Raw genomic sequence first — 22,075 nt, forward strand, 5'->3', positions numbered from 1 at the left:
TCCATAATTTAAGTTGCCCAACCCTGACTTTTATCAAGGTGTTTGCATGTGTTTTCAACATACTTGAAGAATGTACAGTAGTAGGGATGTAACTATATCCAAACATCACAATGCGATATTATCACGATATGAAGGTCACGATACGATACTTTTCACGATATTGTGGGGAGGTTGGCGATATAAAAAAAGGTCACAATATTGTAAAAAAATTACCTCATACTAAAAAAAAGCACAATATTGTGCTATTTGTACATAACATATGCAACGCATAACGCATATGAACAATCTCTAATAACACTTAATATTGAGGCACTTACTTGCTAATGCATGCACACACTGAGTTCCTCCACATGTTGACTCGGTTCTCAAGCATATTAGGTTCCATTCACCTGACCATTAGCGTGGATTTTAAACATAGGAGGGCCAAAACATGTCCTGCGAAAATTAAACTGCACTAAAAAACTAGCCACCTGAGGGTGCTAGAAGTGCACAAATGGAAAACAACCTGACTTTTTTAACGGATGTGGTGCTTTTAATATCGCGATATTACGATATTGCCATTACCGTTACATCCCTAGTATGTAGTATGGTCCAAGTATGGAGCCATTGTATATTTACATGGGGAAATATAAGTTTCCTAAATAGAAGCGGTATCAGTGTTGTGACCCAATTGCAAAACACATTATTACAAATGGGGCAGCACGGTGGCTGACTGGTTAGCACGTCCGCCTCCCAGTGCAGAGGACGTGAGATCGAGTCCGGGCTTCGGCCTTCCTGGGTGGAGTTTGCATGTTCTCCCCGTGCTTGCGTGGGTTTTCACCGGGTACTCCGGTTTCCTCCCACATTCCAAAAACATGCATGGCAGGTTAATTGAACTCTCCAAATTGTCCCTAGGTGTGAATGTGAGTGTGGTTGTTCGTCTCTGTGTGCCCTGCGATTGGCTGGCAACCAGTTCAGGGTGTACCCCGCCTACTGCCCGAAGCCAGCTGGGATAGGCTCCAGCACCCCCGCGACCCTAGTGAGGAAAAAGCGGTCAAGAAAATGGATGGATGGATGGATTATTACAAATGCTCTCAGCTGGCTTGTTCAGCCTGTCCATCTTTTTTTACTGACAGGCGCCAGTCGCTACCAAAACAACTGCCAAACCCTCACAATCAAACCCCACCTCGAGTGGAGAGGGACGACAGGGACAAGGAGAGACCCAAAGAGAAGGAGCTGAAGGAGAAGAAAGAGAGGGAGCAAAGGGAGAAGGTGGAAAAGGAGCACAAAGAACGAGAGCGGAAGGAAAAGGAGGAGAGAGACAAAAAGGAGAAGGAGAAACAGGAGAGGGAGCAAAGAGAGAGGGACAGGAAAGAAAAAGAGAATGCGGAAAAAGAGGAGCAAAGTGAAAGAAAGGAGCGAGAGCAGTGGGAGACTGAAGAAAGAAGGGACAAGGAGCAAAGAGAGGAAAAGGACAAGGAGATGAAAGATCCTGAGAGCGAACAAAGAGAGCGCGAGAAGAGGAGCAGGGAGGAACAGGACAGGGTGTGCAAAGAAATGAAGGGGCAGGAGAGTGAACGCAAGGAAAAGGAGAAACAAGAAAGGGAGAGGAGGGAAAAGGAGAAACAGGGGAGGGATAGGGTTCAAGAGAAAGAGAGACTGGGGGCAGAAACTGTGGTCGCAGAAAGGGGTAGGCATAAGGAGAAAGAAAAGGAGTTAGGGAGAGACACAAGTGTAAGGGAGGTCATGGAGGTCAGGAGAGGAGCAGTTCAATGTGTGAGGGTGAAGGAAGAAAAACAAGGAGTTGAGAAGAAGATGGTGCGCCACTCCAGAAGCAAGACCTCACTGGACAAGACGGAGCCTCCTCTCAAGAAGAGGAAGACGTGGATCAAGGAGTTGCCTTCGTCCTCCTCAGAATCCGATTCCTCACTCCCCAGCGAAGATGAAGGTCAGCATCTCAGTGGACAAATATACAACTTCAGCACTTCTGAGCTCAGCGTCACTTCTTGTTTTCTGTTTTTCAGGACCTCTGTGGGTCGGACTTAATAGCCGGACCATGAGAGAGATGTTCAGAAGCTACGTGGAGATGTTGGTCAGCACGGCGCTCGACCCTGACATGATACAAGCCCTCGAGGACACAGATGGTGAGAACTCGCATTGGCGGTTGCCTGAGAGGCTTCAAATATGGAGGACCAAAACTGACAAAATTAAAAATAAATACATTAATATAAATAAATAAATAACTAAAAGTGAAAATAAAAACGGATATAAAAAAAGAATTATATATATATAATATATATATATATATATATATATATAATATATATATATATATATATATATATAATATATATATATATATATATATATATATATATATAATATATATATATATATATACTTACTTACTTACTTACTAGAAATAGTAAAATAGAAAATAGAAATAGTAAAATAACTCATATCGCCCTGATTTTGGCATCTTTACATTGGCTGCCGGTACAACAAATTTAGAATTGATTTTCAAATTCTATTAATAACTTTTAAAGCACTCCATGGTATGGCACCAGAATATATTAATGAGCTTTTAAATCCGTATATATTGAGCAATGATGATGACATGTCAAATCGGTAAAATTACCGAATGAACAATACTGAACTCTCCAGAAAACCCCCCCCCAAAAAACAAAAAAAATCCGTATAGACCAAAAAGATTGTTAAGATTTGCTAATCAAACATTATTGGCAGTTCCAGAGTCCAAATTGAAAACTAAGGGTGATTCAGCTTTTGTTGTTCAGGACCCGAGACTCTGGAACAGCATTCCTAACCATGTTAGAAATGCGGAGTCTCTAACATCTTTTAAGTCTCTTTTTCTAGACTTATTTTTTGGGGTTTGCGTTTTCTGATTACATTGTTTGACTTTCATTGTATTAGTATATTTGCATGTTTGTTCTTTTGATTTTAATCTTTGTATGTCTAATTGCTTTAACTGCCTGTTGGCTTTTATGTGTTTGTATTGTATTTGTTTGTAAAGCACCTTGTGCTGTGTTGCTTGAAAGGTGCTATATAAATAAAATTATTATTTGCTATATATACTGTATATCTATCTATCTATCTATCTATCTATCTATCTATCTATCTATATACATATATATATATACATATATATATATATATATATATATATATATACATATATATATATATATATAGAGAGAGAGAGAGAGAGAGAGAGAGAGTCTTGCGACTTTTTCCCACTTGTATGTTTATTATTGTTATTGTTTTTTTCATGTTCAAATAAATTCAAACTTAATATATATATATATATATATATATATATATTTTTTGTTTTGTTTTTATTTCCATATATATTTTTTGCAATTAATTTAGGAATTATAAATATTTTTATATCAGTTTTTATTTTCATTTTTAGTCATTTATTTATAATTTTTCAATTTTGACAGTTTTGGTCTTGTCGGGTCTTGTTTCTGCACTGAGCAAGACGACACTGTCTTTGTCACTTAACTCATATTATGGATGATCAGAAAAACAGTTCAATTACAGTTAGAAGGATAAAAAGTCATACTTTTAGGCGTAGGAGACAATAGTGCAATCAATGACTCAATAAGACATATGTCATTATAGAATATAAATGAACTTTTATTTCATCATCCCTTAGATGAGCTCTACCTGCCGCCCATGAGGAAGATTGACAGCCTGCTGAATGAGCAGAAGAAAATGTTGTTGAGGAGAGTCACCATGAGTGCTCAGCACCAGGTAAATAATCTGATCCCAAACAGCAGGAGGAGAAATGACACAGCTTTGTGTGTCTGTCTTGCTCGCTAGGAGGCTCTTCATATATTCCCCAAAATGACAGCAGATCCGCTGGAATGTGGAACTGTCAAAGTTCGACTTGGTGGGGAGGGTTACAACCGCAAAACTCTCAACCGCGGCAAAAGGAGCATTCCCAAGCAACAAGTAAGAGCCACTGCTGCCATGACAACATCATCCGTTTTATATGTTTAGTGAAAGCTTGTGGTTAATACACCAGCAGATTGCTTGTACAGTAACAGGATGTTACTGTATTCCTTTACATCACAGACACATACATTTTCAATACAGTGGTAGTCAATCAGATGTTCATCCACAGGCTAGGGAAAAGAGAAGCTTTGCACTGTAAGTATCCTCAATGCATTAACAGTGCTACTAATCTGCTGTTGTAGCAGCGCAAGCCAAATTTTATTTGAGGTTCTCTGAAATACATTTTTCACATGTGCAATATGAAAAATGTATGCGTAATGTTTGACTTCTTATTGAAGTTGATCATCCCCGTTGTGTTATGATACTGTACATGGTTGCCATATAAGCTTGGTGACAACGACCAATATCAAATGCAGTATCATTGTTGACATTAAAATGTAACGCTACTGTTTTAAAGAGGTCAAAAATATTCATGAGGAAAGGTATAGTGGTTATTCCATCAAAGCATTCTATAATAGCACTGTTGATTTTAGAATGTGTCTCCCTACTGACCTCTAGAGGGTAATTATTTATTACATCATGAATATTTTTTTTTTCATTTGGTGAGAAAATTCCTATGAACTAATCCCCTTCTTCATTCTCTTCCAATTCATTTTCAGGATCTGAAGCTGTCTATTGAAACATGCCGCATCTACAGTCTCTATCACTCCCTTCACCACTATAAATATCACACCTTCCTGCATTGCAAGAAGGAGGTAAGACACAGGAGATTTTTGCTTTTTGCCTTATGCTGTTTATTAACAATGTACAAAAAATATTCTATTATATTATATTATATAATATTTGAAATCTATACTTCCGCTCTGTATTTCAGTTTCAGATGGATGGATGGATAGATAGATAGATAGATAGATAGATAGATAGATAGATAGATAGATAGATAGATAGATAGATAGATAGATAGATAGATAGATAGATAGATAGATAGATAGATAGATAGATAGATAGATGGATAGATATGGTTGCGTATCTTGCAGATAACAAGTATTACACGTTATGTGCAGACGGACAGCATCGAGCAGGCAGCAGATGACCCGGGCCAAGAGGAGGTGGTGCAGCAGTGCATGGCCAATCAGAGTTGGCTGGAGAGCCTCTTTAATTCCTTCATGGAGCTGCTCAGCGTCAGTGGCAAAGCATGAGCAAGGATGTTGGTTACGGCCAGTGAAGCGACAGCAAGGACAAAATGGAGGCTCCCTAAGAAATCGAACCATGGATTGAGGAAGGCACTGTGGATTGAACTCGGAAAAACAACTAGTTGTGAACTTTGAAGTGAATGTGAAGGATGTCAGGGGAGCAAAGGTCATTTGGTCCCCCCACAGAAATTCATGAAGGCCTATTCAGTATGCACACACACAGACAAACACGCGCTGTCTGTCTAGAAGTGGTTGGTATTGATAAATATGGTTTGTATAATTTATACAATGACATTTTTTTTTAAATGCTCATCTTAAAGGAATTGATGGCTGTAAATATTTTTTGGAACATGTTTTAAAGGGGTATACAAAAAAAGGCAAACCTGTAGTAATTGCTTCTCTCAGACCTACACAGGTAAAACTGGGTTCCGAGTGACTTTGTAATAGTCTCCTTGTTTCTACCTGCCTCAGTCTGAAAGCGGTTGAGATTCAGGGGTAATTTATTCAAATGACGCTGTATTATTTTTGTGTGTTTGTTCTTCAAAAGGCAACCACAGAGAGGATTTTATTCCTATAAAAACAAGAAATGAAAAAAATAAACTTTCTTAAAGGAAGTGTGACATGAAATGATCCAAACGCCTAAATGTCCGTGTTTCACGTGTGTCCTTTTTATCTGTCTCTTGTTGATTGATCTTTGCCATCACTTGACCTCTTGGAGGATATTCTTGCAGAGCTTATTGTTATGATGTGTAAATAGTGTACAGCTTCTTCATTCTCCGCTTCCAAGTTCTTCTGTACATGAAATTCCTGTATTTGACAACAGTAAATAAAACAGTCCAATGACACGTCATGATAGTTCAGTCACTCTCTCTGTATTGTCTCTCATTTTACATGTGACAGCTATACAATGGTGCCTTGAGGTACAAGTGATCCGGCTTGACTTGCATGCAAAAAAATGTTGGATACAAGCAGTGTGTGTGGTGACACATCCAGCTGAAGTTTACTGCCAAAAGATATACAGTATATAACACAGAAAACTACATGTGTATTTAACCAAACCACAAATTTACCTTAGGAAAGCCTCTTTAGTTAATGCTTAAAAAAAACAATGCAAATGCTATAGACAGTCTAACTGTTAGACTCTAACAGATAGCACTGATGTCTCTAAGCAGTAAATATTTGAACACAAACGCAGGCTGATAATGTAACAATATTCACAGGTATACAAGCTATGTTATTCTTTATCCTCTGGCATGTGTTGTGCTGCCCCCTGGTGGCCAATGCACACATCAGAAGAAGCAGCACACTATTATAATTGAATTGAATTGAAGCAAAAATAAAGGTTTAAAAAGTTGAATTATTTACCTTCTAATTGATTATGTTTTTAGTGTTTGTTTTTCTATCTATTTTTATTGCTAAAAGTACAATACAATAATATTCATGGTATTTTTTGCAGGGGACGGCTGAAACATTTATTTGTTTGAGAAACGTGTTGGTCATTGAATGAATTCAACCCATTTTCAAGACAGCACTGTATTGAAGTAAGTTACAATAAAAATCGATGGCAGTCACAAAGTTAGCTAAGTAGATAGGGAGATAGATGATCGATTTGCATCATTTGCTACAGTATGATCTGTCTCTGCTGTAGCGGATATAAAATCCGCTGCTTAGAGTGTCGTGCAGGGAGGCAAGGTGTGGAGCTGTATCTGAGAAACAAGATTATGCAGCAGCACTCTGAGCAGAGAAGAGGCCAAGCCAGCAGGAGCAGTGCGCATCTGTTTTTTTGTCCACAGTACACTCAAGTGAGTACTGATCAGGCTTTGTTATATTGAACAATTATGTTAATATAACAAATTATTATATTATTATATTATGGTGGTTTATGGTTTTATTGAACATATAAACACAAAGAAAACACATTACAAATCTAAAATATAAATTGAAGTAAAAAAGAAAACAAGAATAGGAGGAAAGAAAATTGTTTACATATTCAAAAGGGAGAGGAGGAAGTTAAAAACGAACTAGTCCTACCCCTTATTCGTTTTAAGTTGATAAAATAATAAGGTAATGTATTTCAACAAAAGGAAATATGTAAACCTAATCATATATACAAGTGCACTTTAACATACACACATTTGCCAGTGACATATGTACATAAAATTCATACACATATACCATAATACATTTATAAATCATATCCTCATACTCACATATACAATTTTCATTACACTCATACAGATACATCCAAAGAAATTACAGTGTTACATTTACAATTACATTTTTAACAGCTCATGTCTGATGTGAGTAATTTTATTGAACTTCGCTTTTGAACATTTTTTTAATTCAGCTGCCATCTTTTCAGTTAAAAAATGTATCCACAAATTAACACCTTTTACAGAAACACACCTTTGCTTAATTTTTGTTCTTATTTTAATTTTCTTGTAGACACTTGTACCCCTTATGTTATAAGGACTCTCTCTAATTTCAAACAGCGTCTGAGTACTGTGGCAGAGTAGAATGTTGTGTACTTTATACATTATTTGTGCTATTTTGAATTTACCTAAGTCATATAATTTCTTTGTATTTGATCTAATAAATAGAGAATGAGTTGGTTCTGTATATTTTGATCGATTTATAATTCTTATGGCTCTTTTTTGCAGTTTGAAAACAGGATTGGTATTTGTTTTTTATGCGTTTCCCCAGATTCCCCACACAATAGGTCAGATATGGTAATTATAAAGAACAATAGGGGTGTATAATGATTTCTTATTCAGGACATAGTTTAGTTTTAAAGTATATCCCTATGATTTTTGACATTTTCCTTTTGACGTTATCTTTGTGTGACTTCCAACATAATTTTTCATCAATAACTGCTCCAAGACATTTATTTTCATACACTCTTTCTATTTCAATTGAATTTACCATCATTTTGACCTGTTGTGTGGTTTGTCTAGTGCAGGGGTGGCCAAGTTCGGTCCTCGAGAGCCACTATCCAGCCTGTTTTCCATGTCTTCCTCCTTCAGCGCAGCTGATTCTAATGATCAGCTCATCAGCAAGCTTTGCAGAAGCCTGACAACGATCCTGATCATGAATCAGGTGTGTTAGTGGAGAGAAACATGGAAAACAGGCTGGATAGTGGCTCTCGAGGACCGAACTTGGCCACCCCTGGTCTAGTGCCAAAAACTATAAACTTTGTTTTATTTAAGTATAGTGATAATTTGTTCATATCAAACCAATTTTTTTTGTTTTAAATCATATTATTTACATTAGGCTGCTAATATTAGATGCAACAAATGATTACAACAACAACAACTTGAATCTTTGTTATGGTCACAGACATGCATACAAAAATGATTGCACACATGATAGCAAGTCTCCTACACGATACATTCCTATTGGATGGTATCATCACGATGATGTTTCTTGCAGTCTGTAAAAATCCTACATGGAGAGGATCATTGAGAGCATTGTCCAAGGAGACCAGGAAAGCATTCGGCGCCACCTGCACAGCTACAACATTCAGGTCATTGATTGTTGTCGTGACACAGATGCACATTTTAAACATCCACACATTCAAACTAAACTCATCAAATTTTGATAGTAGTAGAATTGCTACTATAAAGTTAATGATAAGGAATGTAAGGAATGGAAAGGAGGATCTGCAGGGAGGTACAGTACTGCCATTTGGTCATTAAAAAGGCACCTTCCAATTCCCTTAACCTGCGCACATTGAACTTGTACAGACTGTAAACTGGCTTTGAATGATGATCTGCAAAGGAAAATGAAACAGCAACTTAAATAACTAGACTAAGTGCAATTTCTGAGAAATTGCGCGGGAATGCTGAAAGCTGAATGCTAATAGCTGAATGCTAAACTGTATCCTTATGAAGTAAATTGAAAGATAAATTATGTGATAATTACTGATTGTTAATTATAGATAAATGAAATTGTAAATCAATTGTAGATAAATGATGCTCCAGCATTCCCACAATCAGCCTCTAACTATTCAGTTAAAAGCTACATGTAGCTGCAGATTAGTGAAGTCCATTTAAATCATAATTACCTTAATGTGCCAAACTACTTACTTAATGTTAATCTCTTTTTTTCTGTAGTATGCAGAGTGCTTCTTTTTTAACAGTGAGGCACAGGAGCGGAAAAAGGTCAGTACACCGTCGCAGGCATCAGATAGCATACGTTTTACTGATGAACAGGTCACTGTCTAATCTACTGAGAACCAATACATGTAGCACATTTTGGTTTATAAAATAATAAATACAACAATGTACCGTTTGAATGGAAACCATCAGTGATTCATTAATCTCATGTTTTCGGTCGCTATAGTCATGAGGGACGTGAGAGGTTGAGGGATGGTGGACGCAAATGCGGGGAAGCAAGGCAATGAGACAGGAATGGAGTGCAATATGTGGAACTTTAATGAAACGCAGGAAAAAAGGTGAACAGACAACAATGACTGGATGGGCGTGGACAGGACGTAACTTGACCGGGCCTGACATAGCGTAGTTCGACTCGACAGGTTGTCGTGACTGGACTGGTTGCTGTGACAGGACAGGTCTGGACGTCGTGACTGGACTGGTCATCGTGATTGGACGGGATGTGACTGGACTGGTCATCGTGACTGGACAGGACGTGACTAGACTGATTGTCAGGACAGGACTGGACATTGCGACTAGACAGGACGTGACTGGACTGGTCGTGGCGACTGGACAGAACGTGACTGGACTGGTCGTGGCGACTGAACAGGACGTGGTGACTGGACAGGACATGACTGGACTGGTCGTGACGACTGGACAGGACATGACAGGACTGGTCATGGTGAATGGACAGGACGATGTAACTTACAGTGACAGGAGGTGACTAGACTGGAACGAACGTGACAGGACTTCACTTGCCTTGACTTGACAAGCTGGCAGCTGTGGAGCGGCTGTGGCTGTGGCTTTGACAGAGACTTGGCTGTGCCGGAGACTTGACTGAAACGAGGACGTGTGTGAAGAAAGCTTGGCTGTGACAAAGACTTGGTTGTGACAAGACGCGACACATGAACTTCCACACATTAGGTCGACAATGCTCCACACTGACTGGACAGAAACAACATACTAAATACACCAACACAAATTACTTGACAAGACACACCTGGGGAAGACACAAGCGGTCAAAATCAAACAAGAACCCAACTCCACAGAACCGAAATGTGACAGCTATTTTCATATTTTCATGTCAAAATGTCTTTACAGTTATGTGTCTAAGTGAAATTTTATGTTTTACAGCATTTTCAGAGATGTTAGTGGATATACAGGGCTTTTATCCTCTTTTTAGCAAACATAAGTGTATCTTTGTGTTTTAAGAGTGCATTTGTTTGCTTTCTTTGACAAATGGTCCATCTGTGTCACCAATAGTAATATACCAATAATAAATTATTTTAATGAGATATCACGAATCGGACAGTAATTAATGATTCAAATGTGATAGGGAGAATTTTGGCAGATTCCTGGTGTATTAACGACAGGTGACTGCACATAAAATGTATCTTCTTTTTCTTCTTTTTATTTTGGCTTTTCCCTTCAGGGCACGCCACAGCGAATCAGTTGCCTCCATCTAACCCTGTCTTCTGCATCCTCTGCTCTTACACCTCTTTAACTACATCCATAAAACTCCTCTTTGGTCTTCATCTAGACTTCCTGCCTGGTATTTGGAAACTTAGCATCCTTCTGCCAATATACTGTACTCACAATCTCTCCTCTGGACATGTCCAAACCATCTCAGTCTGGCCTCTCTGGCTCCAAAGCCTCTAACATGTGTTGTCCCTCTGATGTACTCATTCCTGATTCTATCCATCCTGATCACTCCCAAAGAGAACCTCAGCATCTTCATCTCTGCCACCTTAAGCTCTGCCTCCTGTCTTCTCCTCAGTGGCACTGTCTCCAGACCAAACAACATCGCTGGTCCCCCCACAGTTTTATAAACCTTTTTATCTGAAACTCTTCTATCACACATCACACCTGACACTTATCTCCACCCATTCCAGTCTGCCTGCATACGCTTCTTCACTTCTTTTCCACACTCTCCATTGCTCTGGACTGTTGACCCTTAATACTTAAACTCCTTAACATTCTTGGTCTCTTCTCCCTGTAACCTCACTCTTCCACTCGGGTCCCTCCCATTCACACACAGATACTCCGTCTTGCTACGGCTAACCTTCATTCCCCTCCTTTCCAAGGCAAACCTCCACACCTCTAGCTTCTCCTCCACCTGCTCTCACTACAGATCACAGTCATCTGCAAACATCATGGTCCATGGAGATTCCTGTCTTACCTCGTCCGTCATCCTGTCCATCACCATAGCGAACAAGAAGGGGCTCAGAGCTGATCCCTGATGTAGTCCCACTTCCACTTTGAACTCCTGCGTCACACCTACAGCACACCTCACCACTGTCTTACAGTCCTGTCCATGTCCATGTCTTGCACCACTTGAACATACTTCTATGCCACTCCAGACTTCCTTATTCAAAACCACAGTTCCTCTCTGGGCACCCTGTCATAAGCTTTCTCCAGATCTACAAAGACACAATGCAGCTCCTTCTGACCTCCTCTGTACTTCTCTATCAACATCCTCAAAGCAAATACTGCATCTCTGGTACTCTTTTTTTTGGCATGAAACTATACTGCTGCTCACAAATGTTGACCTCTGCCCTCAATTTAGCTTCAACTACTCTTTTCCATAGCTTCCTTGTGTGGTTCATTAGCTTTATTCCTATATTCCATGTCTTCCTTGTTCCTAAAAATGGGCACCAGCACACTTCTCCTCCATTCCTCAGGCATCTTCTCACTATCTAAGATCCTGTTGAACAACCCAGTCAGAAATTCTACCGCTACCTCTCTTAGACACTTCCATACCTCCACAGGTATATCATCAAGACCAATTGCCTTTCCACACTTCATCCTTACTTACTAATCTTTGCTACTTCCGGGTCCACAAGGGTCACTCTTCCTTTTTTAGCTTCCACCATTCTGTCCTATGCTCTGCCTTTGCCGTCTTTGTCTTCCTCACCAACAGAGTCATCCTACACACTACCATCCTATGCTGTCTGGCTACACTCTCATGTACCACTACTCTGCAGTTGCTGATCTCCTTCAGATTACATCATCTACACAAGATGTAGTTTTCCTGTGTACTCCTACCTCCACTCTTGTAGGTCACCCTATGTTCCTGCCTCTTCTGGAAGAGAGTATTCACGACAGCCATTTCCATTCTTTTTGCAAAGTCAACCTCCATCTGTCCTTCTGCCTTCCTCTCCTGGATACCAAACTTACCCAGAACCTCCTCATGACCTGTTTCCTGCACCGTGTCCATTGAAGTCTGCACCAATGACAACTCTCTCACTTCTAGGGATGCTCTACATAATTTCATGAAGGTCCAACCAAAAGTTTTTCTTCTCCTCCAGCTCACATCCTACCTGTGGCGCATTCCCACTAACAACATTGATCATCACACCTTCGATTCCTAGCTTTCCTAGCATCTGACACTCTTTTTACCTCCAGGACAATCTTAACAAACTCCTCCTTCACGATAACTCTTACTCCATTTCTCTTCCTATCTACACCATGATAGAACAACTTGAACCCTGCTCCTAAACTTCTAGCTTTGCTCCCTTTCCACCTGGTCTCCTAAATACACGTCCACCTTCCTCCCTTCTCTGCATCATGTCAACCAGCTCTCTATCTTTTCCTGTCATAGTTCCAACATTCAAAGTCCCTACTCTCAGGCCTAGGCTCTTGGTGTTCCTCTTCTCTTTCTTAATACGAACACACCTTCCTCCTCTCCTTCAACCAACAGTAGTCCAGTTTCCACCGGCACCCTGTAGGTCAACAGCACCAATGCTGTCATTGTTAACCCGGGCCTCGACCGATCCGGTATGGAAGTCATATATTTGATTCACATGTTTGATTTGGCCAAAGTTTTACGTTGGATGCTCTTCCTGACACAACCCACTGTATTTATCCAGGCTTGGGACCGACACAAGACAAATTAAAGCTGAAAGAATATGGCCGAAAGAGGATGTTGTGGTGACGCAAGCAAAACTGTTTTTTAAATAATAATTCGTAACTCACAAAAATGAACATTTATACATGTGGACTTATTAAAAGTATAGATTTTAAAAAATATATATACAGTATATATGAAGTTTGCCAAACTGTGACTTATGAGGTTTCAGGCCGATGCCACCAATATGCAAGGCACGCCTGAATATAAGTCGCACCAGCCAAACTATATTAAAAAAAAAAGTGAGACTTATAGTTAGAAAAATACAGTATGTTTATGGTGTAATGTTTCAAATGCTTATCATTTCTATTTTTACACATGTATTCCATGGATGGATTCATGGATTAACTGACTGCAGAAACAAGAGCTGGAAGAGGTATATGACACACACACAGGAGGATGATCTGATTATGAATTTGTTCTGGGTATTACAATAAGCTGTTTAGAATAGAGACTCACACAGTACACATATTATCTATTTGTAAGTGTGTGTTGTGTTTGTAACTGATTGTACTGTATGTATGTCTCTTCTTGGACACGCTTAACTATGACTGAGCACAATTTACACCCTTCAACACTGGAAACTTGTGTAGTTGTTTAAAAAAATGGATTTGCCCATCATTTGATAACCTTTCTGTAAAAAAAAAAAGGTGAACTAGGAGGTCGACCAGTCAAAATACTAGGAGGTCGACGAGCCAAAAATGAGTGCTATATGCAGTACACAGCAGAACCTAAACTGTAGGTTACACGGAATACAGATCCTATAAACAGAGCCAGCAGGAACAGGAATACTGATTGTCCACACTTAAGTGGTTGAAGCAAAATTCAGCATCTTTGTGCAAGTTGCCCACAAAAAACGTCAATTTCAGTTCCGGAAGAACAAAACCAGGAAGTGTGTTCCTGACTCAGACATGAATTCTGACGGTGACGAGCCTGATCTTCTTCTCCGACAGGTAGGGCATTGTCTTTTTTGTCCTTGTGCCATATTAGCATAAGTATTTTCTCAGTTAGTGACTGGCCCTGAGCATTTACTCTTTCATATCTTTCCTCCACCTTCCAATAGCGTCTTGCTGCAGCCCTATTGAGTTTGGTCAGCGGTCAGCTTCAACCGTCTCTGTTGCGAGCGTGCCTGCATACGCTGCGTATCCTGTCCCGTGACAGGCGGGGCTTGGGGCCTATGGTCACGGATAGTGCCCTTGTCACCTTGGCAGACCTGGGAGGTATCCGCTTACAGGCAAGTCTACAACAGCAGGAAATAGCTGGAGATGGCTCAGATAAACACGCTCATGCTACACTGTTGGCTCTTACGAGCAGGTTTCGTCCCCAATGGAGAAAGCCTGTGCGACCAATACTTACGGCTCAGAACAAGCCTGTTGTAAAGGAGGTCATGTGGTACTTACCTGTGGCAAGACAGATACATGGGAAGAGGAGGAGGAAGAACTGGAGGAAGATGAGGCAGTGTGTAGGAAGGAGGCCATGAAGGCCTTGTGTAACATTATTTACAACAGCCCCAGGGCACAGGAGAGAGCCAGCGCACTGAGGTGAGACACCATTATAGGAGGTCACACCATACGCTGCAAAAATAAAATAAAATCCTAAAATAACAGAAGTTCGATGTTTATTTTATATGATTTTACAAACTTTTCCTGCATTTTTATGACATCATTTAATGTTCAAAAATAGACGGTGATCTTACTGTATATACAAAAAAACATGAAATCACTGGAACTGTGAAAACACATTTCCGTTCTTTTACTGCAAAACGCATTATAAATACATATATTTATTGTTAAAATACGTTCACAAATTAATCTTGATCTCACAAATATTGGTCTGTTATTTAAGGGAATAAACAGTAAAAATCAACTTTAAAACTATTTTTTTAAAAAGTATTTATTTTATTAATTTTTTTATATTCTTATACTTGTTATTTACATTTTACATTTAAGAAAAGTAAATTACTAAGAAATTAATAGTAAAAAAAAAAAATCACTGTAACTGTGAAAACACAACTGTTTTTCTACTGAGAAACGCAATAGAAATGCATATATTTATTGTTAAAATATGTTCACAAATTAATCCTAATTTCACAAATGTTGGTCTGTTATTCAAGAGAATAAACTGTGAAAATCAACTATAAAACTCTAACAAAAAAGGGAAAAATGTCATTTTAAAATTGTCTTTTATATTTTTTATTTAAATTTTGAATTTTAAAAATTTTATTTACTGAGAAATTAATTGTAATTTTTTTTAGATTTTACGATAATTATTAGTTAATTGACTAATGTTTTTTTAATTGAAAATAACTGCAATTACTGAAATGTCCTAGATGGTAACATTAATTGACATTGTATTAATATTTATTTTTGAAAGGACATCTAAAGATACATAGGGAAATGGGAAAGCTTGATACGGTGAATAATATGTAGGCAAGTCAAATCTAGTCTTGAATTTATTGGATTGTATTGGACTTGAATTTAGGGATGTTGCCTCAGCACTACCAACTAAGTATATATTAAATGTGATCTAAAATGATGGAAAACAGCGGCAGCGTGGCTCACTGGTAGAGTGGTCCCCTAGTAGGCCTAATTCTACCCAATATTCTTCTTGTTCACAAACGGAAGAATAATTCTCACCAGTGGCTGGGCAATCTTCCATTTATTTTTTCATGCCGGTTTCCATGAAAGGTTTCTGCAAGGTGTGTGGGAGAGTGTGAAGGAGGGCATGAACAGCAGGCAACAATACTCTGGTCACTTTTACAAGCTGAGACTGCTGTTCTTACTGACCGCTTTAAGGCCTGAACTCAGACTGCAGTTACAGCAGGTAAAAAACAAAAAAATCTCATTATGTTCAAACAAATGCATTGTAGATCATTTTGGATCACAAGTTCATCAGTACTTCGAAGTTTGTTTGTCCCCGGCGTCAGGAGCAAGGCGTGTCAGTGCTGACGAAAGTCATAGAGCAATGCCTGCTTGTGAGGTGGGCTGAGGGATACGAGGTACTTAGTGATACAACAACTACTCCCGTTTCCAAGGAAACGTCCACAGAACTCGTTGAGATCCTCAAGACGCTCTTCAACATCGCACACAAGTTCAACAAGCAAGAGCCCAAAGAGGTAACACCTGAAAACCTTATTTTTACCAAAGCAAGTCAAAAATGGCATCCTTTAATCTCATATAATAATAATAATTATTATTATTATTATGATTATTAATTAATTATCAATTAGAATACAATACTACTACTACTACTATTACTACTACTACTACAACTATTAATAATAATAATAATAATAATAATTAATTATTAATAATTATTATATTTTATAATAATAAATAAATAATTTACTGAAATAATTGTATTCTTTAATCTGTCGACCTGTAGTCTTTCCTGGATCCAACAGCTCAAGCCCAAGTGAGACTCTTTTTATCCATAAGCGCCACCATAGTTTGAAGTGGTGTCAGTATAGTAGGTATGTCCAGCAGCTAATGCTAAAAAGCAAAGACAGAAATTAAACGAACTATTGTTACCTTAAAAATAACGAAACACGCAGCCATTAATGACTGTTAACGAAAGTGAGTAGACCCCTAAGTGAAACTGTCTAAACTGGACCTGATCAGCTAATTTTGTCATGCCATGTGACATGCTAGTGTTACAAGGTCTCAGGTGTGATTGAGTGTGCTGAATTAAATGTTCTTGCTCTCACACTCACTCATGCTGGCCACTTGGAATTCAATTGGCACCTCGTACCAAAGGTGTTTGAAAAATAGATGTATAAGTTCTACCAGCATTGCTGGAGAAGGCCAAAGGTCAGCCTGTCAGTGGCCATGCCATATGCTGCACACTGCATCAAATTGATCTGCAATAACTGTCGACCCAGAAGAAATCCTTTTGTAGAGATGATGCATAAGAACCAGGTCCTGCGGTCTGATGAGACCAAGATAATTTTATATGGATCAGATGGTGTCAAGTGTGTGGGCTGGCAAACAGATGCAGAGTACAAAATGTTTGTTGTATGCATTCAAGCATGGTGGTGGGTGTTTCTCGGTCTGGGGCTACAGCTTGTCTTTATTTATTTTTATGTTTTTTTAATTTTTTATTTAGGAGGAGGCAGCTACGTTTCGCCACCTAGCAGCTGTGCTGCGACACTGCCTGCTGCTACAGTATGCTGACGAGGACATCCTGGAGGAAATTCAGGGGTCAGTTGCACAATTTAAAACACATACATTTATTTGACAAAATAAATATTAGACATCCTATTTTCACTCCGCTTGACTACAGGCATACAGTAAACCTCCTGTCAGCGCTGCCATTGACTTGTCTGGATGTCCTGCTGTCTGTTGATGTGAACAAAGCCTCAATCAAATGGGAGGGCGTCAACATGGACTGTGTCCACACATTGCTGCACTTTATGGAAAGACACCTGAGCAAGGCAACCGTTTGCATTTGTTTACTACCTGAAATACAACTATGCATCCAATGTAGTGAAAGTGAAAATAACAGTTATTGACTTATGATTAAGTAAGAAGTACAATGGATGCTCTGCTCTGGTTAATGTGTCAGATAATAGCAAAAGTGTCTGTACATAAATATAGAGTCAAATGATATCTGCTACCAGAGGTGGCAAATCCAGGTTCTGAAAACAAAAACCCTGCCACAGTTTGGCTTTAGCCCCTGATGCTAGTTAGCTAGCTCCCCAGCAGGTAAAATAGCACCATGAGAGCTAGCTAGCTAGGGAGCTAATTAGCTAGCACCTGGGGCTAAAGCCAAATTGTGGCAGGGGTTTTACTTTCTGGACCTGGATTTTCCACCTCTGTCTGCTACAAAATTAACACTGCATCATACCAAGAGGTGTTTCAAACATTTGATCAACCTATAGCTAGTCCTCACAGAAGCGCATCTCAAAATAATGGTGTCACTGAGTTTGGCTTTAAGTCTGTGTTTGTGTGTGTATAGACAACTAGACAGATGTTGAGACCAAATGTAGACTTCTAATTTCTACAACATCCATATTTTGTGGAGATAGCAAGATTCTCTGTTCTACAACGGCGTAATAGGGCCACGTATAAATATTTTTTTAGAGGACGGGGGCAATATACAGAGAAAAAAACCTCACAAATTTGCAAATTTATAAAGTGGAAGATTTGCGAGAGAAAAACGAGAAATACATCTAGCGTACAACTCGGATGTTTGTGCCAATACTTTTTGGTCGGGTTTTCAAATAATGAGATAGTAATTGCTTTAGCAGAGATTAACCATATCATGTTAAGTATTGGCTCTTTGGAGCATTAGGTACTGTCAGCGACAGAAGACACCTCACTTTGCGAAGGTTCACACCCTGAGGATCAAGCATTTAAGTTAATTTGTTAAAATTTACTTGTACATGTATGTTTACAGAATTATTATTTACACATTTATACTTTTTTGTACAAGTAGCTAAATTGATGTGTCGAATCCGCTACTCTCATTTGCATTTACCTAAAGTATGCTAGCTTCTGATTGGTTAGTGTTAGTCAGCTGATAGAGGATCAGGAAGTGTTCTCGCTCTGGCTGCGGTGAATGACCGTAAGTAAAATTGAAATTAAGAATTAATCCGTCTCCATCCTGACTTTTTATTTTATAAACAGTGTCCCAATAACCACCAACGAATCCTCACATTAGACTATAGCTACGCTATGTGTATTTGTCATAAGTTTCTGAGTTTTTTTTCTCTGAATATTGCCCCCGCCCTCTAAAAAAATAGATTTATACGTGGCCCTAATACACCTTCGTACTCTTCTCATATCATTCAGGGTGAGAAACTGAAGGAGAAACTAATTCCTGTACTTAATCTGCTGACTGAGAGCTCTCAAGCACACAGGGAGACGCGCCACTATTTGCGACAACAGGTACATTTTCTTGACTTTTTTTTTTTTTAGACCAAAACTAACATTCATTTAATAGTACAGGAATGTTTTGTGTTTTCAAGGTCACAAAATCTTGGAAATTTCTCCTCGCCTGTGATTCCATGTATGTCACAGACATCCTGTGGGTAGTACTGCTGACAATGCTGTCTTTCAACCCCCCCTCAGATCTTACCTCCCTTAAGGGTTGTTGCTATTCGTCCAGAGCAGGACCCCTCACTGAGGGGGCAGCTGGTCCGCCTGATGACCCATGTTGATACACATGTGAAGCACTGTGCCGCTGAGCTGCTGTTTGTACTCTGCAAGGAGAATGGTACAGTCGTGTCTTGGTTCAAGGCAGTAAATTAAAGGGGAAGTCAACCCTATTTTTTTTTGGGGACAATATATGTTCTATGCAGCCCCACTGGTCTAAATATGGTATTCTGGTTAATATTGTGTTAGTGGAATATGAGTTAAGCAGCAAAATCCAGCCGTTTTTATCCATCTCTGGGGTGTGGCGGGCATTTTGCCATTAGCTGTCGACTGAAGATGACATCACAGTTGCTCAGGTAACAACCAATCACAGCTCAGCTTCAGAAAACAGGTGAGCTTTGATTTTTCGTTGCCTGAGCCCTGAGCAACTGTGATATCATCTTCAGTCAAGAGCGAGTGGCAAAATGGCCGCCCCCTGAGATGGAGAAAAATGGCTAGATTTTGCTTCATAACTCATTTTATTTCGTTTTTATGTAGTTTTGAGTTTTGTTTTTTAAATTTAGGTTGTTTTAATTAGTTTTCAGGATGGTTCTGTTAGTTTTTATTAGTTTTAAAAATGCTTAGTTTAAATTTAGTTTTAGTTTCTGTATTAGTTTAAAAAAATGTCTATTACTTTAATAAACACTATGTTAAAAGGAAAAAAGTAACACATTGCTTACCTTTCACGTTGCATTTCAGCTAAGTTAAATGAAAAAGCAGGCGAGCTGAGCCATTGGAGCCAAAAGTCAAGCAGGCAAATTTGTCGCCTCGGAGCGACGTTATCTGAAGGTGTTTTTCTATTGGTTGCTGGTAGATGACATCGCTTCTGTGTGACACACTTTCAAACGTCTTTGTTTAGGTTAATATCGAAATAAATCTACGCAAAATCACATTTGAAATCATTCCCAAAGGCTCATGTATTAAATTAATTACCAAAGATTAAAACGAAGGACATTTTTGCTATAATTACAGTTAGTTTTAGTTAGTTTTGTAAACATAGAATGTAGTTTAAGTTAGTTTTCTTTTTTTGAAAAGCTTTTTCGTTTTGTTTTTTTCGTTAACAAAATATTTTTTTGAATTTTTGTTTTAGTTTCTCGTTAGTTTTTGTTAACTTGGTCTCAGGTAACAACCAATCACAGCTCAGCTTCAGAAAACAGGTGAGCTGTGATTGGTTGTTGCCTCAGCCCTGAGCAACTGTGATGCTATCTTCAGTTGACAGCAAGTGGCAAAATGGCCTCTCCCTGAGATGGATAAAAACGGCTGGATTTTGTTTCATAACTCCTATTCCACAAATGTAATATTAATCAGTCATGTTTAGACTAGTGAGGTCACATATAACATATTATTGTCAAGAAATGTTGACTTCCACTTTAACACATACTTTGCTCAGCAGCATAAGTTGACTGTCCATTGTTTTTCTGTTGCTAGTTAGCCGTTTTGTCAAATACACGGGTTACGGCAATGCTGCTGGCCTGCTGGCAGCTCGAGGACTACTAAATGGGAGAAGGAATTCCGCTGATTTCCAGTACGCGTCCCGATACTCCAGCGACTCTGACTCCGACACAGAAGAGTACCGCGCGGCCAAAGCAAGGATTAACCTGGTGACGGGCTGCGTGGAGGCAGAGCAGCCTGACCCGATGGAGGGCATGACGGAGGAGGAGAAGGAGGAGGAGGCCTGTCACCTCTTCAGCATGATAAACCGACTATCACAGTGAGTCCTTCAACATTATAAGATGGTCCCAAATAAGGAAGCAAAATCCCTTCATTGTTTGTGACCTTTCTGGTACCTAGAAATGAAATCATTCAGCCAGTGGCTGTGACAGTGGACAGGAGACTTGCTACGCTGCTGCTGAACGAGTGCACGTTGCAAGAAGAGGACGATGATGACGTTGAAGATATGGATATGATGCCAGAAGAAGGGGAACAAGACAAACATATGAAATAAAAATCATTCGTTAGTAATGAACTTGAAACATGCAAAGATTTCCTTTTATTGATGCAATTATCCATTTTGAAACAATATAAGGAACGAAAAGAAAATAGAGTGAAAGAAAACGCATTTGTCAGTTGCACGTTGTTTTGCAGTTTATAGTGGCAAGGAACATTTACTTCTGCTCACTTCTGCGCATTGTGGAAACTGTACTTCATAACAGTAGGTTAACAGACATGAATTCAACTGATCATAATTCCCACTGTTAGGAATCACTGTTTTTACTTGCTTTGACTTATGTTATACTGCTAACTTAAAAAAAAAAAATCTTGATAAAGCTCCATTTATTGGTAACTTAATAGCTGCATCTGACACTTTAAAATGAATGTAGTCATTTATTTAAAAATTATATTTAGGGTTGACAATATAATATTAAAGATACAGTATGAGCTACAGTAGCCTACTGATGACAACTACTACATGTGGCAGCGTCCAGCATCCATCCTTTGTTGTTGAACACCGAGGCAGTTAAAAAAAGAGGAAGTTTTATTTACTTCTTGTGGCATCTGAACTCTGCTCACTTTGCAGCCAAACTTGTTTTTTTTCTCTCTCCCAGAATTAGGGATGTTTGATACCCCCTTTTTTTTTAGATCACTACTGATACTCAAATCTTCAGTACTCACCGATACCTAGGTATCATCATTGATGAATATTTAACATGGACAGCGCATATGAAATATGTCAAATCTAAGGTGTCACAAACCGTAGCTGTGTTACACAAGGTTAAAGAATCATTAAACAAG

The 22,075-nt window shown here is 38.9% G+C and overlaps 2 protein-coding genes across 3 annotated transcripts in view; both read left to right on the forward strand.

Annotated features, from left to right (window-relative positions):
• The window catches only part of prr12b (proline rich 12b), a 29,642-nt gene extending 23,628 nt beyond the window's left edge, over nucleotides 1-6,014 (forward strand). For both annotated transcript variants that reach the window (XM_077556072.1, XM_077556073.1), the window contains 6 exons: nucleotides 1,116-1,927; nucleotides 2,004-2,123; nucleotides 3,656-3,753; nucleotides 3,823-3,954; nucleotides 4,617-4,712; nucleotides 5,022-6,014. In XM_077556072.1, coding sequence (XP_077412198.1) covers nucleotides 1,116-1,927; nucleotides 2,004-2,123; nucleotides 3,656-3,753; nucleotides 3,823-3,954; nucleotides 4,617-4,712; nucleotides 5,022-5,156 — 1,393 coding nt within the window. In that variant the 3' untranslated portion in view covers nucleotides 5,157-6,014. The remainder of the gene's footprint in view (nucleotides 1-1,115; nucleotides 1,928-2,003; nucleotides 2,124-3,655; nucleotides 3,754-3,822; nucleotides 3,955-4,616; nucleotides 4,713-5,021) is intronic.
• A 789-nt stretch (nucleotides 6,015-6,803) lies between these two features.
• LOC144044583 (chaperone Ric-8A) lies at nucleotides 6,804-21,748 on the forward strand. Its single transcript, XM_077559088.1, is given in 15 exon segments — nucleotides 6,804-6,952; nucleotides 8,580-8,673; nucleotides 9,263-9,310; nucleotides 13,567-13,584; nucleotides 14,078-14,161; nucleotides 14,272-14,497; nucleotides 14,500-14,749; nucleotides 15,896-16,031; nucleotides 16,135-16,323; nucleotides 17,313-17,407; nucleotides 17,490-17,640; nucleotides 19,001-19,096; nucleotides 19,280-19,424; nucleotides 20,771-21,053; nucleotides 21,134-21,748. Coding segments are annotated over 14 exon segments (1,953 nt in total). The 5' UTR covers nucleotides 6,804-6,952; nucleotides 8,580-8,595; the 3' UTR covers nucleotides 21,288-21,748.
• Nucleotides 21,749-22,075: the final 327 nt, after the last annotated feature.

This window comes from Vanacampus margaritifer, chromosome 2 (genome assembly GCF_051991255.1).
Source record: "Vanacampus margaritifer isolate UIUO_Vmar chromosome 2, RoL_Vmar_1.0, whole genome shotgun sequence".
Taxonomy (NCBI): domain Eukaryota; kingdom Metazoa; phylum Chordata; class Actinopteri; order Syngnathiformes; family Syngnathidae; genus Vanacampus; species Vanacampus margaritifer.